General features: G+C 43.1%; 1 protein-coding gene across 1 annotated transcript in view; it reads left to right on the plus strand.

Annotated features, from left to right (window-relative positions):
* PCLO (piccolo presynaptic cytomatrix protein) overlaps positions 1 to 23,925 on the plus strand; it is a gene marked incomplete at its 5' end in the record, with an annotated part of 212,886 nt that overhangs the window by 184,166 nt on the left and 4,795 nt on the right. Inside the window, 4 exons of the mRNA XM_081006381.1 lie at positions 1,256 to 1,406; positions 5,894 to 5,961; positions 21,063 to 21,197; positions 22,793 to 22,938. Coding sequence (XP_080862507.1) covers positions 1,256 to 1,406; positions 5,894 to 5,961; positions 21,063 to 21,197; positions 22,793 to 22,938 — 500 coding nt within the window. The remainder of the gene's footprint in view (positions 1 to 1,255; positions 1,407 to 5,893; positions 5,962 to 21,062; positions 21,198 to 22,792; positions 22,939 to 23,925) is intronic.

A 23,925-nucleotide genomic window follows, 5' to 3' on the forward strand; every position in this document is an offset into this window, starting at 1 on the left:
ATGCTGTAAATAAATTTGCTGCTCAATAAACCTTCTTTGTAATAGGCTTCTCAGTACCTAATTCCCAGAAAAATTAAATGGGCTTTGTCACCGCCAAAAACGAAACAGTTTTCAGAGAGCCAACCCATTATTCAGTCTATAGACATCAATAATCTGTAGCTGTCGCTGGGCTCTGCTTTTTCCTGTTTGAGTGCTGTCACATTTCAGTGCTCTTGCTGTCGCTAGGTACTCTCCCACCTTTCTAAGGTGACATGCAATTTCATGAAATTGCTCAGATCTGAAAACTCCCATTTGGCAAATGTATTCGGCTGTGACCTGAACCTTTGGAGCATATGGAAACGAGTTGTTTGCAAAGCTTTGGAGCATCATGGCCCTAACCTGTGATACGCTATCATAAACTTATAAGTCATAGCTGGAGCACATTTTTTAAGAAACAACAACAGCAACCCACAATATATATACATATATTAATCAATGTGTATTTTCTAGAAAGCGCAATATCTGTTTTAGTTTTTAGTGGCGTTGTATTGTCCTGGGCAATAGTGTTGCTCAAATGCACACTGCTGCAGTTAATCATTGACAAGAATTATTTTGTATGACATTGCAGCTTCACATATTTCTCAATTTGCCCCAAATGAGAAAGGTAACAAGCACAGAGACATTAAAATAAGGAATGAATATAAATTTGTGGGTGGGTGAGGGAAATTCTCCAATATTTTTGTTGGAGATTTGTGAACTCAGCATGGCTGGACTGGTATTGTTTCCTTTGGTCAATATTTGGAATAAAACAGAGACTGTAACATGTTCTAAGCTTTTAACTTGCAGTTGAGAAATATATTCAAGTAGTTATGTGGTGTCTAGAGAAGATGTTGCCTGTCTAGTATTTGTGTTCCTGATTCATCATTCAGGGTCCGCGCCCCCTTTTTACTGTGTACACTTTCTCAAAAGGCCTTCAGTAGTGTGACATTTGAGCTGTTGACCAGAATTAGTAAGGATTAATTGTACAATGTCATTGCTGTTGCTAGATGAATATTGTTTCAATTTTCAAACCATTGTGAGGAAATTAAAATTGTATTTTCCAGTTATAAATTAGGCTTGATGTGTATTGTTGAAGAGGTTTCCCGGAACCTATTTAGAGCAACATTTTGTGAGAATTTTCTGTTCTTACTCCACACGATCGCTAGGTGCTACTTGTATTGCTGACACTGATGTCTCTCTAGGCTGTTTGGTAATCCTTCATTCCTACCCTGTACAGCAAGACCTACGAACCACCGACCGGGAGAAAGTTCAGTCTCCTCCACTGGTTCTTCAGCCAGTACCTTTGGCAGCGGATACAGCATGGACAGTGAAGGAAGCAGCAGCAGTACCACCACTGCGGACACCAATCTCTTTCCCATTCCAAGAATGTAAGAATTTCTAAAAAATGTAATAAGTTGATGCTTTTACTAGCCATGGAAAGACGAATGAGAGTTTCCTACTTTAACACTCAAGGAACTGCCATATTTCCTCCCCAGCTTCCCAGCACATACTTACGTGCTACGTATGTGTGTGCTAAACAGTACACTGGTGGGATTAAAGATGTAGTTCCATTGAACACAGTATTTTAAACTTTTGTATATTTTCCCAGAATATAGTCATCAAACCAATGAAAATTAGAGCAGTGATAATAATATCTTTTTTAAAGAAAAAAATAGCCAACATAGCAGATGTCATAGCAAATATTATCTAGACACATGCCAATCTAGAATTCTGACAAAAGTTTGGTGAAAAAGAAGCATGCAACAACCACAAGATTCAGTTCAGACTCCTAAAGCACTTGGGAGGCTGCTCAGTTTGGCCTGGGATCTAAATGCCAAGTCCACCTAGGGGGGAAATGAAGCTTCGTTCCCTTCCCAAATTCCCTACAGTGGTACCTCTGGTTATGTACTTAATTCGTTCCGGAGGTCCATTCTTAACCGGAAACTGGTCTTCACCTGAAGCACCACTTTAGCTAATGGGGCCTCCCGCTGCTGCCGCGCCACCAGAGCACGATTTCTGTTCTCATCCTGAAGCAAAGTTCTTAACCCCAGGTACTATTTCTGGGTTAGCGGAGTCTGTAACCTGAAGCGTATGTAACCTGAAGCGTATGTAACCCAAGGTACCACTGTATTGGGAATTTTTGAAATGGCTATAACTTTCCCCCCATTTCATAGAAATGGTTGAAGTTTTCAGGCATAATAGTCCACCCCGAGTGGACTAAGCCTGCAAAATTGCATGCAAATACAAACAGGTTGAGAGTTTTTTTGGCCTTGGCACCTTTTAAAGTTTGATTTCTTTGTTGTTTGGTTTTAGAATGAACCCTGAGCAGGGGACTCTGGGGTGGGGTGGGGGAGACCAATGAGGAAAGCTGCCATTCCCCTAAGTTATACTGAACCCAATTTATTAATGCAGAATAGAGTGGGGGAAATTGCGCATTTTTAAGTAAAATATGTGTAGGTTTTACAAGCAACAAACCAACCCACCACTTTTGAAAATGACCTAATTCTGATATTGTTGGAAGTGACACTAACAATTTTTCTTCCCCCATTTCAGTGTGGGGCAGGAAAGGCAGCAAGGAGATAGACAAATCCTCGGGTATGCCAAGGATAGGAGGGTCTCTGCCAGGGTGAAGGAAAAGAAAGATAAAGAAGAGGGTGGACCTAGCCACCCTCCCCATTTCTCTCTGAAAAACTAGCTATCAACTGAATTTATTATGCTGATTAAATGTATGAATAAGCCAGTACCTGACAAATATTCTGCTAATGCAAATTTCCTTCTCAACTGACTAATCATTATTGACCATAGGAAATGCCAAGTGATTAATCAACTGACTAATCAGTATTTGAGGACCACAATAAATGACAAGGCTTTATTCTGTTCCCAAGGCAATATGTTTGAGGGCTCAGAAGCAGGACTGTGGCCACTTGAACTATGGCTTGTGAGACAAGGGTAGAATAGGTTGCAGTTGCTCTCCTCTCTACTCTCCCAGTTTGGATAATCTTGCAAAGTCTTTCTCTTCTACGGCCCATTTCATAGTAAAATCATAGTTAATGGTTTGCTATGAACAAACTATGATCCCTAGGTTAGCATTACATCCAAACACGTCAGAGTGGTGCATGCTCTTGTTATCTCCCGCTTGGACTACTGCAATGCGCTCTACGTGGGGCTACCTTTGAAGGTGACCCGGAAATTACAACTAATCCAGAATGCAGCAGCTAGACTAGTGACTGGGAGCGGCCGCTGAGACCATATAACATTGGTCTTGAAAGACCTACATTGGCTCCCAGTACATTTCCGAGCACAATTCAAAGTGTTGGTGCTGACCTTTAAAGCCCTAAACGGCCTCGGTCCAGTATACCTGAAGGAGCATCTCCACCCCCATCGTTCTACCTGGACACTGAGGTGCAGCACTGAGGGCCTTCTGGTGGTTCCCTCACTGCAAGAAGCTAAGTTACAGGGAACCAGGCAGAGGGCCTTCTCGGTAGTGGCACCCGCCCTGTGGAACGCCCTCCCACCAGATTTCAAAGAGAAAAACAACTACCAGACTTTTAGAAGACATTTGAAGGCAGCCCTGTTTAGGGAACCTTTTAATGTTTAACCGACCATTGTATTTTAATATTTTGTTGGAAGCTGCCCAGAGTGGCTGGGGAAACCCAGCCAGATGGGTGGGGTATAAATAATAAATAATAATAATAATAATAATAATAATAATAATAATAATATTGTGGTTTGTTTGTTTCATTCAAACAAACCTTGGTTTATTGGGGGCACAACAAACTATAATCCCTGGTTTAGTTATTGTAGTCTGTTTCATCCATGTGCTAATAAGGGATGAGTAGAACAGACTAGAAAGGTGTGATTGTGACAGACCATTAACTATTGCTCAATATGACAAATGAACAAGGTCTATGCGTCTGTTTTAGGTACCAGTGAAGAACAGCAAACTTCCTGCTCTAGTGATTCCATTTGGTTATAAAGAACTGGCTCGTAACCTTATGTTCTAAAGTCCGTAAAAGGAATAAAGTCAAAACTTGGCCCCAGGAGATTGTATTTCAGAAGCACTTATATGCATTAAGTCTTCCTTGATTTGCTATAGGACAGCAGTGCTTTTGTACGCTAAGTCAGTAGAAGATAAAAAGAAATCATCCATCTTATTCTTTTAAGTTTCCTCTTCAGTAGTTCTAGTAGAAAAGTCAATTCATGCTGCAAATTTCCATATGATTAAGAATTTATATTTAATCTTTCTGCCTGTAGATAAAAACAAATTATTCCCTGAAGTCAAATAAAAAAGTTTTAATCATATTTTTCAACTTCAGGCCTGTAATTATTTTATACTAATCCCTACTAATATAATACAGCTTCGGGAAGTGCTTGAGGATGAATGTTTTAAAATATTGAAAGTAAGTTCCTCTAGGAAAGATGTCTATAGAAAGATGCCTGAGCTCACACACTGATTGGATCTGAAAATTGATCAGGTAATCCCTCAACAGAGGAATGATGAAATATGGTTGACCAAAACATCCTGATTATTAGTAAAATCCAAGACAGCAAATGTTTATACAGAATTTGTGAGACCGTCTCTTCCCATATGAATGGAGCCAGACTGTGCAATCATGATCTGAAGCCCTTCTTTGTGTGCCTTCACCACGAGAGGTCCAGAGGCTGGCCACACAAGAACGGGCCTTTTCTGTGATGGGTCTCCATTTATGGAATGCTCTTCACAGAGTGGTTCACCTGGCACCACCATTATATATCTTTAGGCACCAGGCAAAAACTTCCCTCTATAACCAGGCATTTGGCCTTTTAGAAGTAGGTGAGATGTTTTTAATATATTTCTTTTTCCTCTTGGTTTTTATGAATCTCTGTGGAGTGGAGTCAGCTGTCTGTTTCTTGGATTGTAAGTCACTTTGGGTTGCCCCGGGCAAGATAAAGCGACTAACAAATTTAATAAATAAAATAAAAATAATAATTAATAAATAGGGTGACATGGCTCTACCCAGAACTACTCCAATGGCATCAGCTTCAGATGTTTGCCCAATCTCAATTGTCCTTCAATTTACAGATAAGTGAGAAGGTACAGTGAATATCTGGCCAATTGTTCATGTGTGAGCACAGACAAAGGCACAGTTCGCACATGAAGACATTTGCATAGTGCCCTGTGATCAGGGCGGATGAAGCAGCTTCCTCTGCTGCTGCTGGAGAAGTGGTGCCAGGATCAGTGCTGATTTCCGGTGAGATCTTGCTGAAATCTCACCAGAAACCAGAGGAGGCATGGTGGGGAGGGGCAGCCCTTCCTGTTTCAACTCACATGGAAAAACAAGATGTGCCGTCCCTGCATGCGAAGGCCTTGCCCCGCTCTGCCCCACGTAAACAACATTCTTGCACATCTGAAACAGTGCATAAGCTACTGGTGGCCAGCACTTGAGCAGACACCAAGCCAGGCTCACACCTCCCAACAGAATGCAGGTTGTGAGATATCCCTGTGCAACAATCCCTTCAGCTGCCATCTGTTTTCCTAGTGTTAAAAGAATCCAGCTACAACCAGAGGATCTCTTCCGAGTGTGAAAGCGTGCTTCATGTGGCAAATTGTGCAACAGCTTGCACATCTGCATTTGGAAATGAACAAGCAGGTGGGGAGGAGGGGTTGCTTCTGCTGATAGCCACTGCCTTTTTGCAAATTTAAAAACCATTATGGGTCGTGAATTCCAATAAATGAACATTTCATATTGAGTCAACCTGTAAACATGTTTAATCAAAAAAATATTATTTATTCAATTTGTATACCGCCCTATCCCCATTGATCTCAGGGTGGTATATTGCATCATTTGACGGTGGAGGCTTTTTTTAATAGCTGCTCAACTGTATTTTTCAACAGAGGAAAGATGAGCCAGAATGGGCAAGAACCAGTGAAGCAAACAGGAATGGGATTAATGGATGCTGAAGGTAAACTGGATATTGTCAACATTAGAACGATACATTTTAAAAGTTCATAAAAACTATCTGTTGGTTTTTATTTTCTATACTGAAGCACCTGAAAAAAACACATTAAGATAGTTGCTGTGAAGAGTGACATTAGGGAGAATTACAAATCTCCGAAAAAGACTGTAGTTCATAAATTCCTGTTGTGAGAATTTTACACCAGCATCACCAAAAACCGAATCAACCTCTTTTGCACAGGACAAGTTGAGGGCAATATTAGAAAGTGCAATGAAATGTTGACAACTGGCTTCTTTGCAAAAATAATTATGCAGAGATTATAATGCAGAGACAATTATTTAAGGTGTATACTTCCACTTGCAATCACCTCACATATGTATAAAATATATATGCAGCCGTTTGTAAAATAATGGCTACAAAGATGAAGCCAAAGTTCTGTGGTGAGATGTGGGTAGTAAATAACACAGTGTCAGCTTTTGAATTATTATTCCTGTAGGCATATTTGATTTATTTTAACCCTGAAGAGCTAATGATGCTTAAGATCATTGGTTCAGTGAACCAGGGAGACATAGAGGAAAGCAATCAGTGTACGTGGGGAAATAATGTGCATCAAGCTTGTTCGTTCTCACCTTCCTAAGCCTGATCTTAGTTGCTCCAAGGGCTAAAATAGGGTTTGGAATGAATGTCAGCAGTTAGTGCAGCAGTCTCTCCCGGATTTGTTTATTCTCTCTTAAAGAAAACCTGACACCTTATCAGTCCATATTACCATAAGGAGCAGAAATGAATGCATGCATCTCATGAGGGATGGGCCATTCCTTGTTGCTCACACTACAGTTTGCCTCATGCTGGTGGCAAGGTGTCTAGAAAGCTTTGGGCAGCCAAAGATGGAATGAAGATTCTCACAGACCCTACCCAAACCTTCACTGATTTCCAGAAGACTGGCATCAATGGTGGTAATGGGGGCTCTTAGTCTTCCTCTTTGCTGGAGGACAACATGGAAACGACAACAAGGAGGGTAGACTGGTACCCTGAAGTGCCTGGCTTTTGATTCAGAGGTAGACCGGTACCCCCAGCTGCCAGTGGCGTAGCATGGGTTGTCAGCACCCGGGGCAAAGCAAGTAATTTGCGCCCCCTAACCCATGGATTTGCGCCCCCTAACCCTAACCCCCAGATGTTGCGCCCGGTGCGGCCGGCCCCCCCCCTGCACCCCCCACGCTACGCCACTGCCAGGTGCTTTGCTGTGGGTCAGATTCACGTGGCACTGATGGTGGTAATTTTTGCAATTTTCCTACTCTTGGGGCCATTTTTTGCACCTTTTCGCAGTTTAGATCAATTTATTTATTTTCTGGTGCCACACAGATATTATTTGAAATATAAGTGACATGCCACCTGAGTTATGCTTTCCTTCCACCCTCTTTGGCTTTGCGTGCAACAATCACTGAGATCATTGAATACTCTGAATGTGCAATCACTTCCGACACATGCTGGGATGACCCCAAGACAGAGCTCCATAGGTTTGCTACATCAGTGGCGTAGCGTGGGGGTGCAGGGGGGGCCGGCAGCACCGGGCGCAACATCTGGGGGGGGCGCGCTCGCACTCACAGCTCTCTGCCCCTACCTGGCTCACTCACTCTCTCTCACTGCAGTGCTGGCTGTGCGAATCCGATCCGAGCCGCTGGGTCGCCGCCTACTGTGGAGGGGGTGGGTGCCAGGCGTGCGGTGCGGAGAGAGAGCGAGGGACTATCTGGGGGAGGGACAGTGCAGCGGCCGCCCAGCGCAGCGCTGAGCGCGGGAGAGAACCACACCAGACCAAACCAGGCAGAAGCAAGAAGAAGCTGGCAGCGGCGGCAGGTTAGGGGTTAGGAGGCGCAAATTACTTGCCTTGCCCCGGGTGCTGACAACCCATGCTACGCCACTGTGCTACATGGTTGTTATTGTTACCTGAATTGTCCCTATAGCATCCGCCTGGTTAGCCCCAACTATGTTGTAATGTAAATGTTAACACAACGTCCCTTAAACTAAGCTTTAGAGCAGGGGTCAGCAAACTAAGTCCCGGGGCCTGGATTAGGCCCAATTTCTTCCATGCTTTTCATGCTGGAAATGTTCCATTTTGTTCTTCATCTCTATGCTGATTACTGTTGCTTGATCTTATCCCCGGACATGCAAATAATCCTGCATGCTACTCAAACTCTGACCCCCTTAGACGGCTGGTTGGCAAACCACGTCAGCATCTATGCTACCTACTGTCTCTACAATTAACCAGATATATAACAAAAGATCCAATTTCTCTTTAAATGATGGCCTGCTCCGTGAGTATCATTTTAATCAATATAACATAGTTACTGACCAGATGAGCGCTGATCTGAGGGAAATGGATATTGAGCCAAGATTTTGCAGAGAAAACTGTCCACCTTGAATTCCCTAATAGCAGACACTGTAATGGTAATTGAATATCTATTTTTAGTTTTAGTCTTCAAAGTCATGTCCAAAAGTGCTGGAGGCTGGAGATTGCAAAAACCATTGAAAGTCCTTATAAATCAATAAATCATGTTCTTTGCACAACAGCAGGAAACAACTCTTGTGGAGCCCCATTGTATCTCCAGCAAGGGGCCTGAGTAAAAATAAACCAATACTGTATACCCTGAAGTGCCTAAAGTGGGATTTCTTCTGGATAAACACAGATAGGATCAGGCGGCATGACAAACGGCTTCCTCTTGCCCCATTGCTTTCCCCCGAGGGAAACCGCCCTTCACCACTCAGTCGGAGTAAAACGCCATTCGGGTTTCCCCTGGAAGGCCATTTGTTCTTCTCTATCGCTAAGGAGCGAAACTTCCCTTGCAAAGGAGTGGGGCAAGCAGAAATCGGCTGCGCCCCATGCTTTCTAAGCAAGGCATAGGTGGAAGTGTGAACAAGCCCAAAGCCCTTTAGGAATTAAATGGGTGTGCGGAGGAGCCAAAGAAGTCCATAGAGCCAATGCAGGCACCCATCCTCTGTGCTGATGCTTCCACACCTGCCCATTGCTGTTCCGTCATATTTATGTTTCTACTGGAGAGATTACTAGTTTTTAGATTTGCTCATAGTTTGGGAGAAATGAAGGGACACAGGTGGCGCTGTGGGTTAAACCACAAAGCCTAGGGCTTGCCGATCAGAAGGTCGGCGGTTCGAATCCTCGCAATGGAGTGAGCTCCTGTTGCTCTGTCCCAGCTCCTGCCAACCTAGCAGTTCGAAAGCATGAAGTGCAAGTAGATAAATGGGTACCGCTCTGGTGGGAAGGCAAACGGCATTTCTGTGCGCTGCTCTGGTTCGCCAGAAGCGGCTGAGTCATGCTGGCTACATGACCCGGAAGCTGTACGCCGGCTCCCTCAGCCAGTAAAATGAGATGAGCGCCGCAACCCCAGAGTCATGGGGTCAGGGGTCCATTTACCTTTACCTGGGAGAAATGACATCACAGCTTCTAGATCAGTAACACGGGGGGGGGGGGTTAAGATACCTGGCACAGGGAATGGGGATTGTCCACAAATATATCCGCAAATTTTGTACTTTGCCTAATGGTTAATCTGGCCCTGATATTAACTTTTTACAAAAGTTGTGTAGTGCATTTTCAGGCATACATATTTTGGGGGGAGTAGGTGTCCTGTATCTCACTGCTTCATAGCTGCAAAAAAAAGACTTCTCATTTATCACAAAGGTATGTTTGGTGCTGCCTTGAGCAGGGTCACATCTTCTGTCTAGGACTCTTGATAGTCTGAGATTAATCAATGCCAAAATATTTAAAGGAGAAAAATATCAGTGAGCTTGATCTCTGTTGCTGAATAATTGCTTTCATGCTGAGAGAGTGGTACTGAGCAATCGAAAGGTGCTTCTCTGCAGTTGGTCCTCTGTGTGCATCAGTCTGTACGAGACGTTTCTTTATTTTCTGGCACGCTGCTGTTTACTGCAAAGACATACTCTAGGAAGCTGAGAAGGAGTCATCCCCAGGATAATGGAGTCTTAATAGCACTAAAGACCCATGATGTAAGAATACTTTAAATCTTCCTTTCTTTAAGTTCCCCTGCCTTTAACCCATTGTTCTTAGCAATCTCCCTAGTCTATGCATTCTCCAGAAACTTCCTACACTGGGAAATTTGGCAACTATTTAGCCAGGTACGGTGCATCCTTCACAATTAGGGATCATTTCGCTTCAAAACCTTCACCAGCTAAGCACTGGTAACATCATGCTGTTTTTAGGACCAACTGAAGATGTTTGCAAGACAGCTTCTAATGCACAGAACTCTTCAAGCTGGTTCATATTTTAAAATCCTCTTTGCAGAGCCGTTCCATGGAACCTAGGCCAGTAGAGGAAGTGTATATGTGCTCAGCATCATATTTCTTCTTGTGGGCCCTGTATTTTAGAAACATCAGCTGGCAAGGTAAAACTGATGGTGTGTGGTTGCTGGGGGCAGGGGCTAACCAGGTTTCAAGACCAGGTGTCCCATATCTTGGTACCTGCCTGCTGCTTTCTGTCTGTAAGTACATAAGAACAGCTGGCTTAGGCCAAAGGCCCATCTGGTCCAGCAATCTGTTCTCACATAAGCCTGTAGGAAGCCTGCAAGTAGGACCCAGTTGAAACAATGCTCTCCCCATTTGCAATTCCCAGTAACGGGCCTTTGGAGGCAATACTACCTCCAACAACGGAGGTAGGTGGAACATCACTCTCATGGCTAGTAGTAGCCATGGATGTCCTTATTCTTCATGAATTGGTCTGATGCTCTTCTAAAGCCATCTAAAGTGGTGGCACCACTAGCTCCTATGGCAGGGAATTCCATAATTTAACTCTGCACTGTGTGAAGAAGGACCCTCATTGCTGCTGCCTTGAGTGCTGGAAGGAAGACCTTCTCTCTGCTGCAAGACCCATTTTGACCTGGTCTAGGGGCAGAGCCCAGACTCACCCTGAACAGCTAAAAGAGGCTCCTGGGAGGCCACTGGGACATTGCTGGAACAACTGTTGGGTTGGGGCAACTGACTAAAATGTTTTTAAATGGTTCTAATTTTGGTTCCTCTTTTGTTTTTGGCAGGTTGGTGTTGGTTTAATGTTTAGTTGGGGTTGGCAGTTATTTTAATTTGGGTATAACTGTAAACTGTTTATTGCTGTTGTTGTTATGTGTTTCTGTTGATTTATTGGTTTCTTTGTTGCTTGTATAGGGTATGTTGTTTCTTGATGTTTTATATTTGATGTTTTGTTGTGTTTTTATGTATGTTTTAAGCCTTCCAGAGTGGCTGGGGAAACCCAGCCAGATTGATGGGATATACATTTTAAAAATATTATTATTTCTTATTATTTCTGTTCCTCTCACATCCTTTTATAGAGATTTATTTATTTATTTATTCATTCATTCATACATACATACATACATACATACCCCACCCATCTGGTTGGGCTTCCCCAGCCACTCTGGGCCACTTCCAACAAAAGATTAAAAGTACATTTAAACATCAGTTATTAAAAACTTCCCTAAACAGAGATAAAATGTAGCAAGAATCTAATACACCCCCATACCTCTGCCCCACCGCCCGGGCGAGGAAAGTGACCCTGTAAACAGTAGCTCTGAAACTTACTACCTGTCAAGAAACAGGGTAATAGGAAACAATATTTCACATGTGAGTAGCCTATTACTTGTGTTTTTTCTCCTGCATCTGAATGTTCTGATTTCCCCTTTGTGACCTCCTCTCAGAACTGTCAGTGGAACATGGTTTTAAGATCAGGGCTTTCCATAAGATGAACAGCATCCCTTGGTTCTTGACAACTGTTTCTACAAATAAAAGGAAGCTTTTGCGTTGCTCTGTCATTGCTTTTCTGATGGTCCATCTTGCCTCTGAGATTTCTCTAGGCCATTCTGTGCATGCTGTTAAGTCCCTTCCGGCTTCTCCTTTTGCACACTTAGCTTCATTCATATCTACTTTGCCTTCTCTTAGCATTTCAGTGAAAGAGGAATCAGACAATGGATTTTATTAACAATTTGATCTTGCCATTTGTGAGTGTACGGTGTGTGGCATGAGCTGCTGATATGAAACCTTTCTTTCTTTCGCCAAACCTTTATTAGGCATTAGAGATGTAGACCATCTTAAAACATTCATGTACAAAAATTTTAAAATATATACAAAGAAACAGCCATATAAGATATATAGTAACAGAAATTTTCATTGCAGTGTCTTCCCGCTAAACCGTGCCATTCACCACGATATGAAACCAACCACTGAAAATGTATTTTTTGTCTTTTTCACCTCCTACACCTAGATCTGAGCTCTTGAGTACTAGCCTTTGATTCACTTACTTGTCAAGTTGAATCACACAATCTTTCAACTGTTTAAGGTCTTCAGATTCGAGTCACACCAAGGCATCCATTTATAGCTGGTGTTCTGAGTGCTATATATGGTTTGCAGTTGTTAGCATGCGGGAAGAAAAGATTCATTTAAATGACGATAAAAGCAGGGCTATGGCTGCAATCCTGAGCTCTAAAGTGACTCAGGATAGACCCTGCCAGTAAGTCACTGTACTCTGTTGAGAACTGCATGAGCAAAGGCTTTCCCCACAGTACTCAGCAGGGAGATCCCATGGTAGTTGTTGCAGTCTTGACGGTCACCTTTGCTCTTGTAGAGAGTCACAATGCTGGAGTCACACATGTCTTGTGGCACAGATCCTTGTTCCCAACTCTGCAAGAGGAGGCTGTGGAGGTGTGTCATGGGAGAAGAACTGAAGTTTCCAACACTTCTGTTAGGATTCGGCCTTGTCTTGGGCCTTTACCACATGCCTGAGAGTTGATGACATTCTTCAGCTCATCAAAGAAGGGAGTGGCATCCAGTTCTTCCAAGACAGGATACTCTTACCTGGGAGTAACCTCTATTGAATTCAGTGAGACATGCTTCTGAGTAAACATGGTTAGCATTGCCCTGCAAGAGACCAAGTAACAAATCAAGAACTTCCTGGTTTTGGTCTTATCTCACCTCAGTCATGAACTCACTTACATGGCCCACCATGACACCCTGGTGGTATGAAGGAAACACTTCTTAAATTTCCTCAGGCTTCTCAGTCCTCTGTAACTTTTATGGTTCTTTATGCTTCCTGTTATCTCAGCTCACTGCCCTTATACTGGCCCTTTTATATTCTTGGTGTTTAATGTTTATGTTTTAAGGATGCACATTGTAATAAACCTCCTAAGCTGACTCACTCAGCTACATTCTACTTAATTATTCCAAGAAACCACCAATGGAGATTTAGAAATTATAGTTCTAGGACCACAATTCTAAAACAATCGCTGCTGTCTACACTAATGTCAAGTTCAGGATGTAAAGAGCCCATGTAGATGTTAGGTAAGTTGAGCAGCTAATGCGGATAACAATTGTATATAGCAGAGGCAAGGGACCTTTGTCCCAGCAAATGGTACTGGAATACAACTGGTTTTCACCAGCACCTCTATTGTTGAATGAAATATTCCTGATTTGCAGGGGGTTGGACTAGATGATCTTCTTGGTCCCTTCCAACTCTACAGTTCTATGATTCTACATCCAAAATAGCCAGAAAACCTTTATCTAGTTATCTCCCCCACCCCCTTTGTAGAAGTTGATCAATATGAACAGTGTGTCCCATTCCTTTGCCTCCGGTGTACATAAGCCGTGTTAGGAATTGGAGTCCACCCTGACCCTTTACTGAAAGGTAAAGAAAGATGGCTAACCAGCCACACATCTACCCCCCCTTCTTGCTCCCCGTGGAAACAGCTTCCGACAAGATCCTGCTTTCATGCCATGCTAAGTTGTTGATGCAGCCCCTGTTATATTTAAAGCTTTTCCCCTCGAGCATCCTTTCTTTCTAGTTGACAGTAAAATGGATGGTCTCTGAAAGGAGCTTTTTGTTGCCACTGTTTTCATTTCCGAACAGTAGCAGGGACTGCAGAACAGTTTTAATCCCCTCTTGGGCTCTCCGGGATATAGGAGCTGAAAATGTACAACCACCAGGAAGCCTAAAGCGGCAGAAAGAGTAAAGGGAGAAGACTCCAAAAGCATTGTCTCCGTGAGCCAAGAACACGGACCATCAAGCTGTCACATTAGAAGAGAAGAGAAGCAAAACAGGGATATTTGGTGGCCTGTATGAATGGCATTAGATGTCTTAGGATAAGAAGTCGAGTGGAAATCCATGCAGTGACCTGCATGCAAAAATGGATGTAGAGAGTCTGTGCAAGCACAGCTCTTGTACAGTTTTTTCTCGTTGTTCAGTTTATTTGGGCTTGATAACCATTGGGGGTAACTTCCTCTCTGCAGACCATAATAATTAGCGCAGAAGGTGTAAGAATGAACTGTTTCTCACTATGCAGAATTGTTGTGTTCTGCAATGTACCAGCTCCTACTTCTTGCATTTCCTTGGCCCTTTTGCTCCACGGATGGTGCAAAATGCCCTCCCTCCCAAAAGTATCTCTCTCTCTCTCTCTCTCTCTCTCTCTCTCTATATATATATATTATTCAGTTTGATTTTAAATTTCTTTGTAAGCTGCCTCGAGCCATGGAAAATGCAGGATGAGCATGTTTCAAGTAAACAAGCCTCTTTCTAGTCCATTTCATGTATCTGGTGTGAGGAGAGCCGTAGCCCATGAAAGCTTATGCCGCCATCAATTTGCTCGTCTTTGAAATGCCGCACGATTCTTTGCTGGTTTGGCTGCAACAGACCGAAATAGCTGCCCTTCTGGAATTTGGTCTGCCATTCTACAATATACTATGACAATATTCTCACTTTCCCCAGTAATACTGTTGCCTGTTCCCGCTCTCAAACAATGACACATCATCCCTGCGAGGTGCAGAGTCGCTCAGGCTGGTATTGAATGGCTGTGGCATTTCTCCAGAGTAGTGAGCCACAACACGGCTTCTTTCCCACTGCAAACTAGGGTGGGAAGTTGATTTGCATCCAGAAGGAGAAGCGAGCAATGCTAATATTAACCACACATTCATGGAATAGTTCCCAGGTTCAGTCTCAGTTGTTGTCAGTCTTGAGAATGATCAGGTAACAGGACTTCTCTCTCTGACAGGAGACCGTCGATCAGACATGGGGAACTTGTGGCTGTCCATATGTTGTTGGATTCCAGCTCCATCACCCGTGGCCCCTGGGCCATGTGCCGGGTGGGGCTGATAGGAATTGCAGGCCCATATTTCCAGGAGGACCAGACTGAGGCCACTCAAAGCCAGTCAGAGCTAGATGAAGCCATGGTCTCATATGGCAGCTCCTTGTAAACAGGAGACAAACACACTGATACTTGAGAGGGGCAGTGTTTATTATTGCTATGGATTTGGGGGAGAACCCCCCACTGCCACCCAATAAATTAATAAATGCTAGGTTTTTTATTGTTTGGGATGTGAGCTAGCCTATGCAAAATGACCTGGTCAAATCAGGGCTCTTAAGAAACAATACAGAGTCATTGAGGGCCATTGGCAAGGCAAGAGAACTGTCCTTCCCCCTTGCCCTGAGGTGTGAACAGAGACTGGGGATTTGGAAGGTTGCCAGGGTAACTGGGTGTGAGGTGACAGGGGAATAGAGTCTTGAGCAAGGCTTGCTGGGAAGAGGAAGGAAGAAGAAAGACTGGGATCCATATTGGGCAGGCTGGCTGATGGCTGAGAAATGCCTTGGACTCCAGGGCTACGCTGCTATGGGAGACAAGCCCCTCTTGATATGACCTTGCTGCAAGGTCTGGACTCCCTCCATGCACAGTGAAGGTATAAAAACACAGGGAGTAAGTTGTGGCAGACAGCAATAACGTATCTTGGACTAAACATGTTAAACTTATTTTAGCCTGGTGAAAAAAACAATAATGTCATTTAATTGGATAGAAAGGATTAAAATATTAGTTTCTCTGCAGGCCTGTGATTTATTTAAAAATAGAGGCCTAACGGCCTCTATGTTCTGTGTTCGCGCACACATGCACACAGATACATTCAGAAAGTTCACATGTTGCTCAAGGTGTAAATGACGGGTCTAAATTTGAAGCTGCTATGCAGTTCTCTAGGCAGATGTGATTATGAAGTGTGACATTGTGCATCCGGGTAGACAGATTCAGTGTATTTTGAAATCTGTGCTTGCTCTCCTGCTTTCCCTCTACCTGAAAAGGGGTTTGCGCGTTTCATAGAGGGGACGATGCCTTTCATGCACTGGGGAGCGTTCTGAGCCACAACACTAGCAGATCCTTGTTAATGATGGAATTACCAACACTCTGGTTTTAAGCTGGTGTGCCGAGGGTGTTTTTACCTCCAGACCAGTTGCCTGGCAAGTAAGGGGGAAGGCCAGCGTTTTCTTCCCAGCCATTCCCTCCTGTCCCCACCACATTAATTCATTTTATTAATTATTAAAGTATTTCAATATAGTTAAAAACAAACAAAAATATTTTTGGTATGTGCATGCATTGCAGTCATAGATGTACTAAATAGGGCTGGGGGAGCCCAGAAGATGACATAGGGATGCATGGATGAAATTTCCCGCCATAGGATTTGACTGTAAGAAAATGTCCTCCAGCTGTTTCTTTTTGGCTTTTTACACGTTTAAATCAATAACTAAGCACAATAAAACCCATGAAATGCAAGTATCGTAGCTCTTTCAAGGCAAATATTCAGGACAGATATAAAATAGTGGTGCTATTTTGTGCTGGATATAAAAAAAGAAGCATGGGTTTTAAAAAGAATTATGAGTTTGGGCAAAAAGTTAGCAGCTTCATAGTGGTTTTTACTGACCAGATTATGGGAATTTAGGAGGGACCTGAAGTCAGTATGTATACAGAGTGTAATTTCAAAATGCACATCTGCCAGTGAACCATAGAGAACATTTAAGGCTTGTCCTCACTTAACTTTCCTCCGCTCTTTCCAGGCACAGTCCGTGATTTAAAGTTTCATAATCAAGCACCCTTTTTTTGTTGCTCTGGAGCTTGAGAATTGAGATTTGCTCTGATTCTACTATCCAGAGCAGGTTTTTTGCCATGAAAGCTCAGAGCAAAAATAAGGTAATGCTTGGACACAGAGCGTTAAAAGTGCAGACATCTGCCTGGAAAGAGCAGGGTGAAAGGTACTTGTGGATAAGACCTTAGGCATTACTTCTCATACCTTTTCTCTATCAGATTGAAATATTTCCAGTTTTTAAAGATCCAGCACATTTTAGCAAAGTTGTGCGGCACCAGGTATCTATGTATTGCTCAATTCACACAGCCATTTTGAGTGAAACTATTAGATCACATCCACAGCATATGTTCAGCACAGAGAGAAAACTGGGATACTTCTTAGAACTTAATGAAGGACAAATTATTACATAGGAAGTTGCCTTAAACTGAGTCAAGCTATCATTGCAGGGGTTCAAGTGGTGGTTTTACCCAGCCCTACTTTGAGATGTTGAGGAGTGAAACTGGCGCCGTATACATGGCTCTCTCACTGAGCTACATTCCCTAAATAAATAAAGTGCTGGGTTCTGCTCAGTTTTGTTTTGTAAGGTTGTATTTAAACACACACACACACACAAAATACTTTAACTTCAAAATGGGCTTAACGGTGGACTATATTAAAATTCAAAATAGGGGTTTTTATCAGGGGAGGAGAAGCCAAAATACAGGAAGAACATTGAGCAGGCTAATTTTTGTGGTTTCTGACTACAGTATTGTTTTGTGGCGTCGGCTTGCTCCCCCCTGTGGGCAAATTGAAAATTGCATGTAGGTTTTCCAATCATTCCTAGACGAATCTGCGGAGACGGTAATCCGGGGGGGGGGGGCGAGGAGAGGGAAAACCTGCAATATGTTTTTGGGTGGGTTTCTGCATATTTGGGATTTTGAATGCTTTTGAACAGCTCCACGCCACATTATATTACCTTTCCAGAGGCCAAGTTGATACAAGACTAATTAAGTACCTGCCAATTCAACTAAAAGTCTACTCTTGTTGACATCAACATAGTTAAATGTTCATCCAGATTGACTTTATGAGAAGAATTATAGTTTATGCCAGGACACCAAAACAGCTGTACTCTTAGAAGATACTGAGTACAGTAATCTGCACTTACAATGAGAAAATAATATGCTCCAATTCAAGAAGGAGGGAAATTTTGTTCTGTCTGCTTTTTCAATTGAACCAACCTAATTTTTATTCCCAGACAAATGCATAGATTTAAAACATAGTTATACTTCAAATTTCACATATCTAAATGCAAAATCTATACCCTGGTTAGAAATGTGTACACTGAGATGAAATACCTATTTATCTCAGGTTCACCTGGCACCTTCATTATATATCTTTAGGTGCCAGGTGAAAATGTTCCTCTTCAACCAGGCCTTTGGCTGGGTCATATTCTACAGCCCTTAAAATGTGTCTGTGGGAAGGGGGGGGGTATTGTTTTGCTGGTTTTGTTTTAATTGTTTGCCTGTGTTTTTATCTTGCATTTTATTCTGTGAACTGCCCTGAGATCTCGTGATGAAGGGCTGTATATAAATTTATATAAATTTAGTACGATTAAGAAAATGAAAATAAATAAAATAAATGCCAGCGCTTTGAATTAGGCTTGGAAACAGACTGAAAGCCAAAGGCGCCATATTCTCTAGAGTTTTGGGAGGGGCAACATGACGGGGACCGACATCCTCTTTTTTATTATTTATTTTTTATTCAAAATTATAACAAGTCATATTATCCAAAAATATATCATCCTTGTTTTTTCCCCCATTTTTCCTCCCTCCCCCCCTCCCACACAGAACCCACCCACCCCCACCCCACCCCCGACTTCCCTCAGTTCCAGTCTTTGGTTTCTCTAAGAATGCTGTTTTCTGCATGTTACAAAGTTGTATAGATCCTCAAACTATTTAGCTGATTATTATCAATAAAAAGTTTGTGAATGTTTATTCAAAACCTGCCAAGGAGTCCAGTTCGCTTTGGTGCATCTTCAGATACTTTGTAAAGGGTTCCCATTCATCCTTAAAGTCACAGTTATCCTTGTCCCGTAGCTTATATGTCAGTTTTGCCAGTTCTGCATAGTCCATCAATTTTTCTTGCTTCGGGACCGACATTCTCAAAAAAATTAATTTGGGGTCCGAAACTGCCTCGGTCCCTAGGAGTTGCCGCCTATGCTGAAAGCCAATGCCCTTTCCCCATTATCAGCCTGGAAGTTATAGTCTGAAGCAGCGGGTGGCAAGGTTTAACTTGCCTGGGCCGGTTCAGTGGAGTTCCCTCTGTGGGCCAGATTGCGCACCTCCGTGGGCCGGATTGTGCGCATGCGTGAGCGCACGCAGCCACGATTTCCGGCTTCTGTGTCGACACGATTTCCAGAGTCTGTGTCTGCACAGACGCGATTTTTGGCGTCTGAGCTTGTGCAGACACAATTTCCAGCACCGCAGAAGTGAGGCCCCGCGCTGCACTGCACCGGTTTAGCGCAGTGCATGGGGACTCGCCGAGCGGGTGACTTGGTTTGGGGGCGGCTCATGAGCCGGTTAAACGACCCCTGTGGGTCGCTTGTGGCCCATGGGCCTTAGGTTGCCTACCCCTGGTCTGAGGTAACTGCAGTTTCTGAAACTCTCCAGAAGCAGCCCCACATGCTGTGTGTTGCAATGACTTGGAGGTTACCACAGCATGGCACTGTCCAGGAAAGGACCACAGCTGCCATAGAAGTCAAATACAAGGGAAGGATTTGTCCCGGAGGCACCTTGGGGCTCTAGGATTAAAACCCCGGAATACAAACCTAATTGTGTAGGTTCAATGGATAAGAGTGTCTGACCTGGGAGACCAGGCGTCAAATCCCCACATGGTCATGAATTTCACTGGGTGAACTTGAGCCAGCTGTGGTCTCTCATCCTAACCTTCCTTGCATGATTGTTGTGGGGATTAAAGGAGGAGGAGTACACCACCTTGAGCTCTTTGGAGAAAAGAGTGGCCTTTAAATGCAATAAATAAATAAAATTAGCTGCATTGCACAGAGAAACCACCCACCCAATTTGTACTCCAATTTATTGGCCTCATCCAATCCACTAGAGCGCCAATATACCTGTTTAACATCCCCATGGCCTCACTTGCCTCAGGTGTAAATGAGAAGCAGAGCTTGGTGTGACCAATGGTGGCACGTGACTTCAAATCCCTAGGTGGCCTAACTCCCATGGGAGACCAGATAGCACCCTACAGAACTTTGTGGCGCAGGTGTTACAGGGATGAGCCATAGTGCCATAACAGAACTTTATAGAAGAAGCGCTTCAGGCAGGAACAGAATCCCGGAAATAGTATGCCTTCAGAAGGATGCCATGGTTGATGTTCTACAGAACTGGAAGCAAAGTCAGATTGGTTCCTGGAAGAGAAATGAAATTAGATTACCTACCATTTACACTCAGTGTGATAAATGTGGTTTGTGAGTCACCTGATTGCAGATAATGTAGTTGGCAGAACTCCCACATAGTCTCTACAGTGCAGCAAAAGCTTCTCAACTGAGCCAATGCTTTCTGCCGAAGTTTCCCATTGCTGAAATTCCAATGGCAGGCTTAATTCATGAGGGAATTAAAATGCCAAACTGAATTATGTTCACGAAGGGTCAAAGGTGCCGCTAGTGCCCAAAATCACATTTAGGGTCATTTCACAGGAAGACGTGTACATCTAGGTAGGCCCAGGATACCTGAAGGGGCTTGTGGTCCTCCATGGGTCAGAAGCATTACTCGAGTTAATGAGGTGTCACCATTCAGTTTCATGGGCCTGATTCTGCAGAACTCCATCCCATTAGAAATCAGGCAAGCAGCCTTTTCCCTATTTTGTTTTTAATATGCCCACACAACAATATACTACCGTTTCTTACAAATGCAACTCTTTAAAAATAATACAAGGTTAAATGCACTTCGGCAAGTTACCAAGCATGAAGAAATGAAATGTACCTTTCAGCCAACTGGGGAGTTGCTGTCAATTCCTGAGTCTGCCCTAAAATAATTACAGCCACATCTTGTGCTCATTTATACCAAGACTATAAAGACCCTGTGCTAGCTTGTAGCTTATATTATTTGTATTATTGTTTGGAAAGTTCCTTTTAACTTGGAAGTATTAGCTTTGTGGAATACTTACTGCACCTTTTGCTATAGCTGATCTGACCCCTCCCCCTTTTACAGGTAAAACCCAGGTGATGGGCGAAATCAAGATTGCTTTAAAGAAGGAAATGAAGACTGATGGGGAACAGCTGATAGTTGAGATCCTTCAGTGCAGAAATATCACCTACAAGTTTAAATCTCCAGATCACTTACCAGGTATCAATTGTAAACCAGAATTTTAATACATAAAATACGTTTTAAAATGAGTGGTAAATCCATAAGGATGGTAAGATTTCAATTTTGTTTTTAGTTATCGACACACATGTATCATATCCATTGCTTATAGCATTCATTCATTATTGTTTTCTCTACAGATGGTTGGGGGGGGGTGTTCCTAAAAATAAATAAGTGTAGTAGTAAGGGGGGGGTGTCTTTCTGCCTAACCAGGCGTCTTCAGGAGAGAGTGATTTACAGCGACAAAGATACAGGTGCAGACAGGTACATAATGTTCTTTCTCCATTCAGCCCCCATGTCTCCCAAACTCCCCTCCCATTCCTTTTCCTCTTGAAGGGTCCTAGAGACTCATGTTAATGCCACATACATGGATCTGGACCATTGCAGGTGTGGCGGTGGTGAGGAGAGCTGCTCCTGGGGAAAGCAGGTCTGGCAGGTCTCTTCCCTCAGCACAAATTGCTCCCTCCCAAGAGTGCTTTGCAAGAGCTTTATTTACCTAGGTATTTGTGCTCGACACAATGCAAACTGATAAATATCTCACCAGCCTCCTCCCTAATGGCTACTGAGAAGCATCATACATATAAAACATGGCATGTTGCTTTGTCGAAAGGCTCTGAAACACCTCACATAGAAGCCGTGCGCAATTGGCTAAGTTTGATTCCCATAGGAATCTGCCTAATATCAAGTCAGGCCATTGGTACATCTGGCTCAGTATTGTCTGCACCAGGGATGGGAATCCTGTGGCTCTCCAGATGTTTGGACTCCCATCAGTCCCAGCCAACATGGGTGATCCAAAAACATCTGGAGAGCTGCAGTTCCCCATCCCAGGTCTGAGCTGACTGGCAGCCTGGTTCTCCAGGATTTAAGAGAGGCATGTTTCTCAGCCCAATCTGGTCATGCTGGTGACTGAACCTGAGATCGTTTGCATGCAAAGCATGTTACCTGACACTGAGTTTCACCCTTTTCTGAAAGGGATGAGGGAGGTGTTGCCTACAGCAGACAAGTGGCCCTTTTACCATGTATTTAGCCATCTAGCTTTTTACATTTTTGGATCTGCTTAGCAGTTGGACTGTAATGATCACGGGACTCAGAATTCAAAATTTAAAATCTCACTCCTCTCCAAACTTAAAGTGCTTCAAGTCAAGAGTGGCAAACCTCTTTATGACAGGAAAGCTATTCCTTTCTAAGGTAGCATTATTCAAAAAGAACTGAAATAGCATAGAATAATGATATGTCAATACCTGTTTCTGGTTGAAGTACCTCTGGTTTGTTTCATTTTCCAAAAAAATAATGTGCAGTTTTTTTCATCTCAGCTTCATCTCTTATATGAAAGATTTCTAAACTATTTCATTCAGTAAATTTATGTACTCATTGGGAAAGAATTTGCTTTCAGGGCTCTGAATTTCAGAGCACTTCATCAGCTCTCCTGGAATTACCTCATTTTGATATCGAGGGAAACAGCAGAGAGAAGTTTCCCTCATCTTAAATAACCATTAACTAATTTAATGCTAAATGAGTTAGCAGCAAAGACACCTAATGAGGTTCTGTATGACAGGTTGAACTGCTTATTTGAACAGATCTGTATGTGAAGCTGTACGTTGTCAACCTTGCAACTCAAAAGAGAGTAATTAAGAAGAAAACAAGAGTATGCAGGCATGACCGAGAACCTTCATTCAATGAAACATTTCGATTCAGTTTGAGTCCCACTGGGCATTCTCTCCAGGTAAGCCTCCATCTTAATGCAAACTGAATGTTATGCTTTCTGCATTGGGCATTTGAGACTCCCTTTCTCTCACTTACTTATTTACTTAACCTTAATTATTTGCCATTTCCCGAAAAGCAAATTAAATGTTACAGTGTGAGAGTTACATGAACACAATGTTGTTGTGTTTGTTCTTCAAGCCTGGAACTTCCTCAACTTAGAACATTCTTGGCTGCTCTAAGTATCAAAAGATAGTATGGATTGTAAGAAAGAAGTAAACAGAATTTGCAGAGAGAATAAATAAATTTGTATGATCTTCACAACTGAAGCCTTTGGCAGGATGTTCCTCATAAAATGGAACAAGGAAGCATAAATGTTCAATGAGTGGCCACCTAATGGAGGCCTCTTTCTTGGGTGTTGGCTATTCAGGTTCACACTCAGCCATGACAGTCTGGGTGGTTTGCCTAGCCTAGGCTAGTCTAGCCTAATGTGCAGCCTAACCTCATGGACAGAGTTCTTGTGAGGAGGGGGGAAATCTCAAACTCAGCTCTTCAGGACAGAGAGATAAATGTAACATAACAAATACCACTCCCCCCTAACTTATTTTAGCGAGAGGTGGTCACACATACAATATGATCATAATACAGTGGTACCTCGGGTTACATATGCTTCAGGTTACAGACTCTGCTAACCCAGGAAAAGTACCTCGGGTTAAGAACTTTGCTTCAGGATGAGAACAGAAATCAGGCTCTGGCAGCGCGGCGGCGGGAGGCCCCATTAGCTAAAGTGGTGCTTCAGGTTAAGAACAGTTTCAGGTTAAGAACGGACCTCCAGAACGAATTAAGTACTTAACCTGAGGTACCACTGTAGACATTATAACAAGACACGTATAACAATAAATTATATGTCTATGGACAACCTATACATGGAAATGTGTCAGGAGATCTCAGGGACACAAACAACTTGTCCAAAGCCATTCATCGTCCCTTGGAATGTGCAGCCACAATA

The sequence above is a fragment of the Podarcis pityusensis genome (assembly GCF_964106645.2).
Source record: "Podarcis pityusensis genome assembly, chromosome: 5".
Classification (NCBI taxonomy): domain Eukaryota; kingdom Metazoa; phylum Chordata; class Lepidosauria; order Squamata; family Lacertidae; genus Podarcis; species Podarcis pityusensis.